General features: G+C 32.8%; 2 protein-coding genes across 2 annotated transcripts; one reads left to right on the top strand and one right to left on the bottom strand.

The window, feature by feature from the left end:
• LOC125054201 lies at window positions 1-3,757 on the bottom strand. The gene is made up of 2 exons (XM_047655951.1): window positions 2,958-3,757; window positions 1-1,737 (listed from the first exon to the last, which is right to left on the bottom strand). Exons 1-2 carry the CDS (start codon window positions 3,702-3,704, stop codon window positions 1,324-1,326), a joined length of 1,161 nt encoding a protein of 386 aa, XP_047511907.1. The 5' UTR covers window positions 3,705-3,757; the 3' UTR covers window positions 1-1,323.
• A 1,252-nt stretch (window positions 3,758-5,009) lies between these two features.
• LOC125054042 lies at window positions 5,010-7,432 on the top strand. Its single transcript, XM_047655708.1, has 2 exons — window positions 5,010-6,074; window positions 6,159-7,432. The coding sequence occupies exons 1-2, from the start codon at window positions 5,298-5,300 to the stop codon at window positions 6,591-6,593; spliced, it is 1,212 nt and encodes a 403-aa protein (XP_047511664.1). The 5' UTR covers window positions 5,010-5,297; the 3' UTR covers window positions 6,594-7,432.
• Window positions 7,433-8,398: the final 966 nt, after the last annotated feature.

Below are 8,398 nucleotides of genomic sequence, written 5' to 3'. Positions count from 1 at the left end.
GAACATTTAGGCCCGTTTTCTAGTAGGCCAATAAAAATTAACTCTAGTTTTAATAGCTGTCAAACCATATTTTCTATATTTTGACATATTTGACAGCGCTCAAGACTTGACCAGAGTTGAGATACGAATTAGAATATGGACCTAAATTATCGAATATCTTAAATAAATATATCCGTGGCTCTACAGAAAATTGGATCATATTGTGTAACCTAGAGTAGTTGATATGAAAAGGGTGGTTTAGTTAATATTCAGACCAAGATCTACCATTGATCTTTGGTGACCTTCAGGCGTCTTTCTCGCCTACGTGACATGTTTCTTTCATTCAATACACATTAATTTACTCGTAGTTCGAGGTTTCATTTATGACACGATTAATTGTAGGCATTTCTATAACGTTTTGTAGAGCACGTTAATTGCAGGGTACCAGTAAATAATTCAAATGCATAATGTATTTATTTGCTTACAAAATAATGTTTACAATCTTAATTTGTACAGTTATTTTTACAATTTACCGAATTTTGCTTATTCCTAGTATTTTATCAAGTCATAAGACAAACTTTAAACAAAATATTACGACTGTAAAACCCGTTTACAAGCCTAACATGTTGTTATTTTATTTTAATAGTTTATTGATAATCCAAAGCTTTTTTTAAATAATATTTAATTTTTACAATTTTTAAATTAAATTTTTTTGCCAAAACGTTCATACGAAGATCATTATGTACTAACCAAGACAATTTAACTAATAATTTATTAGTTGAGGAGTGTGTGGGAATATGTAATTTGTGAGGGTCTGTAAGTGTGCGTTTTAATGTGATCTTAAAAGCCCATTTGATTTGCATATCTCTTTCGAAAAGACGGGCTTGGAGATAATGTGGAATAGGTCGAGGCTTGCGTACTCCTTATTATATAGATTTAAAATACGTGTAAGTATATTATTTCGAGCATAGTTTGTACCAAGATATGAAATAGATCAGTACATTAACTTTACTTATTATTTTTGTTTGATATACATTACTTTACTTATACGTACGATGGCTCGGTCTGAAACATGGTCGAATTCGCGAGATGTAACTCGAAGTGGTGTTATAAAATGTTCCGTTTATTCGTCGAACGTTAGTGGTCAGTCAGTCACAAAATTACATGGCGAAGCAAGCTTATGATTATGATTATGATTATGAGTCTATCCGGTAGCGTAAATCTATCCGCTAAAGTATACAATTAATAACTTAAACTTACGCCTAAAACGACCCGTTGGTAACGGGACTATAACTGTTCGTTATATAAAGTAGTGCATTGGATACACAAATACTTTTATCTTGCCTACAATGTTATCAAGCCCACCTGATCAAGATCATCAAGCACATCACCAATTATTTTTGTAAAACGTAAAATAGCTTGGCTTTTGTTTATCGTATTTATACTCGTCAATAAGGTTTCACCCCCTTCTTCCAAACCACACCACAGCGCAAAGGCCATAAACGATCGAATAATACAGTGTTCAGCTACTAGTCTCAAATCATGCTTGAAATCTTCCTTCAATGATGGTATCTCCACATAATTTTCTCGTAATGTGGTGATTACAGTTGCGAGATAAATCGTTAGGAATTCCTCGAAATATTCCTTTCTGTTTTCAGAGTTAGTGCAGGATATAAGAAAGTTGAGAAAGTCTTGAGATGCACTCATATATTGTACTGTCTGAAAGTCAACTATACATGCCTGTATGGGTTTGCCTGCCTGAAATAGTAGTGCCTTGAAATGTATTAATTTGTCTGAACGTTAAAGGAATTCGCAATAGGTTTAGCTTAGATTAAATATGGAAAGACACAACTACGAAAACGGGGAACAGAATAAAAAAAAGGGTGCGTGTACTTATGTACGCGCGTAAGAAGTTATACTTCTTTGGCATTATTAAAAATAGTTTTTGATTGTATGCAAATAATTAATTATTGACTGGAAAAGGAGTCATTATAGTCAATAAAGTTCAGTTTACATTTGAAATAAATATTTATTATTATTCTCTTACATTAAGTATAACATACGTATACATTATATTATTATTCGAATGTTGTTTTTATATTATATCCAATGCCGTAGCATCTACCGTGGGCAACTTCATTCTGTTAATTTTGTGTCACGGTGCGCGCGCATCGTAAAATTTCACTCTCATCAATTTTTCATAACGCACCTAAAGAAGTATAACTTCAAAAAAACAAGAATGTAAAAATAAAAATAGACCTATATTTTTATGGCAAGATTTCAAAAGCCATTGCAGATTAGTGACTATAGAATCTATTCAAATATTTTATTGTTAATTCTGTTTTGTGTTGGCTTTAAAATTCAAATAAATAATTCATAAGTTTAAGAACCCGCCAAAACGCTACTCTAGGCAAGATGGCGTCGCACCCTTTGACGTACCAAATACGCATATAATATAATTAGATCAAAAACAGTCCCCCGACGAAATTAAACTGCATTAGGATTCGACGTTATCATCGATTTAACGATTATGTTTTGTGTCACGACACTGACGTATAATATCATTAATTTTAATTACCTACGGCTTTTAATTAAATTAACGATTATTTGCAAATTATTTTACATCATTAGGCCTTTTAAGGATGTTTTATACAGATACTAGTCTCTCTAATACTTTATTTTTAATACTGTAAAATAGTCTGATGTACGATAAATTAAAATAAATAATTACAAGGGTTGTGAGTACTCAATTATGTTTCTAGAGACATTAAATACCAAAGACTCATAAAAACTTTGGTACTTTAATGCATTTGTCGCCTAAAAACTGGTAAATACACGTTCTTAAGGAAAAAGTTTAAATATAATTAAAAACTAATATACTTCAATTCAATATGTAAATATATAACATTTTGAAATAAAATACACAGATAAGTGTTAATTAAATGTTGAATGAACTTAAATTATATAAAAACACTAACCTCGTATTTCAATAGAATATTTTCTTTCCAAAAATCGCCATGGGCATAGACAAAACATTTCGTTCCTTTTACAACGCCCCCTCTTATTAAGTCATACCTTTCCCTCAATGATTTTATAAATTCATATTTATTTCCATTAAAATACTTTATATGGTTATCCAAAGATAGTTTTAAAGCCAAATTCAGTTCTGCGGGGTGGGTATTTGTGTACGGTCTTAAAATATCATCGTCGTCTGGTTTCTTACCATTTTTCAATAAAATATAGGAAAGGGAATGAAATTTAGCGAGGGTTTTCAAGGACACAAGGACGTGGTCGTAATCAAAGAACCCGTCACCAGAATAACGTCGATAGCCTTTATATGTCATGTCCTGTAGGATAATTACTTCGTTTCCCGGTTCTAGGTCAGCGTAGTAGCATTTTGGAATGATTTCATCTATATTAACATTATATTGTCTGAACATCGGTATCAATCTGCTATACAGGTAATGTTCCGTTTCAAATAAATACTCTAACACAGCTTTCATTCGATCGTCAATTTTATTAGGTTTCAATTTGAGCATAACGTTAACTTCTTTTTCTTTACCAGAATTTTCGAGTCCAACAATTTTTAACGGAATCAAGACGCCAAAGTAATTTTCGATCTGTTTTGTATTTTCTTGATCTTCATAAGTTAACAGTTTTAAATTACAATTTTGGACAATTTTATTGACGATTTCTTTAAGCCGACATTTCTCTAGTATTTTCATTGTTCACTTGTTTCTTTGTCGCCGTCAAAAACCGAAGTAAACTATATTTCTTTGTTAGTAGAACAATGCACTTCGGTGATAAAGTGATTTGATCTTATGTTTGTTAATGCTTTAGATACCGGTCGTATTGTTTTGCCTGTATATTAAATTTAACGCTACGCTAAAATAAATATATAATTGGGAACTTGTAAAACCATTTTGTGTCATAACTTTGGTACTTAGAACAATTTCGTTACGCCATAACTTTTTGTTTGTCAAAACGTTTTTATTTCAATTAAATTGCATATACAGTCTTACTAAACTAACCTTTTGTGTGAAAATGCTTCAAGTACACTTTCAAATCACAGTATACCACCCCCATACGTTCCCAAATAGGTCGTTCTCCGGTGCAGAGTCGAGAAACCTATTAAGCAGCGAGAGTAACCGAGGAATGGGAGCTTGTTGACGCTGGACAGTGCGAGCCGAACGCACAGCAAAATGATTAATATGTTTCTGGCAGCGGTAATAATTGTCCGGAACGTACAGTCTCACGATTTCCCCCAGCAAGTATGCGCTTTCCGTTTCGTTTTTAATTACGCTTAAACCAAACCTGACCACAGCCAAATCCCTACGAAGTTCTAATTATACCCTAACACCCCCATTAAGAACTTAGTAGGGTAGAGGTAAGGAAAAAAATTGTACCTTCTTTTATACAGATTTCTAATGAATTTCTTTTGCACCCTTTCAATCATATCCCCATAACACCTTTCATAAGGGGACGCAGCTGGTTTCAAGAATTGGCCTTACTAATGATGAATATAGCACCCTAGTGGCAGTGTCCGACAGACCAACTGAATTTCGCAGGACAAACCCTAATCTCCTAAATGCAGCATCCGTAATCGTCCGAATATGCTCCGAGAACGAAACATCGGGAACAAACAAAACACCCAAGTCGCAGACTCTATCTACGCGCCTAATAACTTTCGATCCTATGCTATAGTCGCAGAGTATTTTATTCGGAGAGGCACTAAAGGTCATCACTTCACATTTGTCTTAATTAAAGTAGAGTTTATTTTATTCACTCCAATGCAGCAGTTCATTATATGTCGCACTAATGGCCATAGGCCTCCTCTCTTAGGCGAGAGGGAATGGTCCCACGCTAGCCCAATGCGTATTGGAAACTTCCCATTCATCCATAGAACATAATATCTCTTGGTCAGGGGCCCTCTTGGGTCGGGAGCGGTTGACAGATCTTGTACTTTGATTTGACGGGAGACACTTGACATTGCCATATGAAATCTAATTTTTTATTTGTTTTAACTTTTATTGCATTTGCATGAGAATTGAAATCTGATTTCTGGTAGACCTATTGTTGTTTCTGCGACAAAAATATTTTTTTTTACAAAAAAGTAATAAAATATTTTAAAACAAGTTTTAATTAAACAATTTTCGTAAAAATTAATGTAATTATATTTATTAATAATACAGAACGTTAATAGTTTTGCTGGTTTTATTCTCTAATTAACGTAGATACCGAGTAGTGATTAAAATATAACTAAAAATAATTTCGTTTAGGTACTTAACCAATAAAAATTCTAAGCAATAATATCTATAATGAATGATAATACAAAATATATACATGACGAGTATATAAATAGTGTATTGGAAAAAATTGCAATTAAATCTGACATAGAATCGTGGCACTATGAGAAACAGTTTTTCCAAAATGTTGCACAAAACTATTTTGGAGTAATTCTTCCAGTTAAGTTAAATGGAAAAAAGGAGGGAAAAGAAATATCTTTAAATCTGGTACTCAAATTAGCTCCAACTGATGAAAGGTATCGTGTAAGTGGAGCTGTAACCAGTTTCTTTCAGCGGGAAATATTTATATACTCTGATATCTTGCCTAGCTACAGGAAGATCCGAAATGAGATTACTACTTTGTCAGACTTTATTGTACCAGAATGTTATTACTTAAAAAAAGATTATTGTGAAGAAGTAATAACAATGCAAAATATGTGTGCCAATGGGTACACACCTTTTGTAAATGATTCTATACTAGACATTGAACATTTGGTGATATCAATAAAATGTTTGGCAAATTTTCATGCTCTTTCTTTTATATTAAAGAAGCAAGAAAGTCATCTATTTAATATTGCCCAAAGCACCTGTGTTCCCTTATCTAGAAAAGAAAATGAACGGTTTTACACCATATTACAAGACAGATTAACTAAAGCTTTAAAAGTGTTCTCAAATACTCAATATGTACCTGCATTAGAGAGATTACAAAAGGACTGTGATAAATTTGTAGAAGCATGTTATAAGTCTGTTAATGCATTAGTACTATGTCATGGAGACATTTGGAAAGAAAATTTACTGTTTAAATATGAGGTAAATATATATGTATAATTGTATATCTATCTTAACAAACTTATTAGGTACCTACTAGACTTATAAAATTGTTTTAATTTACAGCATGGGACACCGGTATCTGTGTGTATGATTGATTACCAAACAGCAAGAATTTCAAGCCCAGCTTATGATGTTTTATATCTTATTATATCTAGTTCAGGTCAAGACCTGCGTAATCAACATTATAAACAACTTCTGGACACATATTATCAGACATTGAGTGAAAACCTGTTGGAAGCTAAAATTCCTGTGAATAAAATATATTCAAGGCAAATGTTTGATGCTGATTTAATTGCAGTTGCACCAGCTTGTCTTGTTATAGCGAATACAGCAATTTGGCTGTCTAGTGGATGCCAACAAGACGGACATGTCAAAAGTAAAATTGTTTTAGAAACTGAAGAAGACATACAAAAAGCAATATGTTTATATAAAAATCGAATGACTGCTATTTTAGATGACTTAATCAGCTATGGATATTTAAAAGATGTTTTGGAATAATTTATGAATATGGAGTAATAATTGATAGAAATTGTATGTACAGCCAGTAAGTAAATCGTTATTGGTGAATTTTGAGTTTATACTCAAACTATAATAAAAAAAAAATACTCAAGTTATAAAAAAATATTAAATATAATATAATTATTATTAATCTAACAATTTTATTATACCATTTGTTAATCTTTTGTTATATATTAGGTTACATATGAAATTGAAGTTTTGTCGTACTGGCCACTTTGACCTCAAATATCTCCTCTTTGGTTAGGAATTCCGAATTAAATTTTTTACAGCTTGTATGTACTTGTGCATTTGTTTTTCGAAAACCATGATTTATTTTATTTTCCCGTTTTGTTTTTTGTTTCTTTACGTCACTCTATTTATAAAATGGAAAACATGAAATATCGCGTTATTTACGAGTACGAGTTCCACCGCGGCACCAGTGCTGCAGAAACGGCTCGAAAGTTGTGTATGGCGGCGGTGTCGCGTGCGTATGTGTGCGTTTTTAGTTTCAACGTTTTTGTTCTGGAAATTTCGACCTGCAGAACAAGCCCTGTGGACGGCCGAAGACCAAAGTTGATAACGAAGAATTGAATGAAAGACCTAATTAAATTCTTAATTGATTTATTTAGTGTAGTCGAAATTGTACTTTTAACCTTCTCACTAAGTTTAAACTACGTTATCTCGGTTAAATATTTATTGGTAGATATCTATCGGTGTGTATTGTATCTTCAGTTAAGCCATACATACGATATAAATCTATGTACATAGTATCTACTTCTATCCATGATTATATATTGGTAATTTATTATATTTGCAAATCTTGTACTATAAACAATAAAATATTTTCAGGGAAACTGATTTTTTTAACCTCATGCAAGCCTTTATCAGTCCTTGCCTCGTCCTGATTTCTACCTTTATCACGATCGACCTTACTCTAGCGCAACAAAATCCCCATAAGCCGCATTTTTATCTAAGGCAAGTAAGTTATCGGACCCAGCCCTGCGATTCTGTAACTCACTTTTCGAACTCACACAAAAGAAAAGGTGGGAGGTTGTAGTTTATCGTTTATCAGAATGCCAAATCATAAAATGAATGCTTCACGACTGATTTGAGAGCGACCGTCGATACGAAAACCGCTGTGTGAGTTCGAAAAGTGAGTTACAGAATCGCAGGGCAGGTCCAGCAAATTATCTGCTATGTACGTTAACTACTAGGCCAATAAAGCCACTTCGTTTAAACCTATGATTTACTTACTAATTACTCATTACGTACTGTTAAAATGCTTTAAAATATTAGAAAGTACAAGAAATTTGGTAACTTTTATGAAGGGAATTTATTAAAAAAATAAATTCTCTATCTCGTGTTTATAACCCCTAACTTTTCATCATTATTTGAAAGTTAAAACCCAATTGTGTATAGTAAGGTAAGTCCTATCTCTTAATTGCCAAACTAACTCCGTTATACCAAGAGCTATGCAACTTTTGCCCTTTGAAACACGTAAGTTTAAGGTTATACGCAGTTTCAGATTTATAAACAGCACACAATAATAAATAATAAGTATATACTGTATAAGAAAATGGTCTTAAACATGTATCAGGCTCATATTTAGTTTTTGGTTCTATTTGTTAGAGCACAAGATTGTGTATCGAGATGTGCTTAGGATGTAACAGCCCTCAGTAAAACGCTCTTGTGGTTTAGTAGTTTAGAGCCTTAGGTATGGCGTATAATCCGCTTCGACTCCCGGGTAAATCATAGGGGTCTGACCTGACCACACTTTTTCCGGATCGTAAACGAAGCATCAAATA

The sequence above is a fragment of the Pieris napi genome, chromosome 11 (assembly GCF_905475465.1).
Source record: "Pieris napi chromosome 11, ilPieNapi1.2, whole genome shotgun sequence".
NCBI lineage: Eukaryota > Metazoa > Arthropoda > Insecta > Lepidoptera > Pieridae > Pieris > Pieris napi.
This window is presented reverse-complemented; position numbering and strand designations above follow the sequence as displayed.

Excerpts from the sequence above, each read along its gene's own strand:
- LOC125054042 (XM_047655708.1), top strand. The coding sequence starts at position 5,298 with ATGAATGATAATACAAAATATATACATGACGAGTATATAAATAGTGTA. Across the intron at positions 6,075-6,158 it reads ATTTACTGTTTAAATATGAG|CATGGGACACCGGTATCTGT; the intron begins GTAAATATATAT and ends TTTAATTTACAG.
- LOC125054201 (XM_047655951.1), bottom strand. The coding sequence starts at position 3,704 with ATGAAAATACTAGAGAAATGTCGGCTTAAAGAAATCGTCAATAAAATT. Across the intron at positions 1,738-2,957 it reads ATATTCTATTGAAATACGAG|GCAGGCAAACCCATACAGGC; the intron begins GTTAGTGTTTTT and ends CTACTATTTCAG.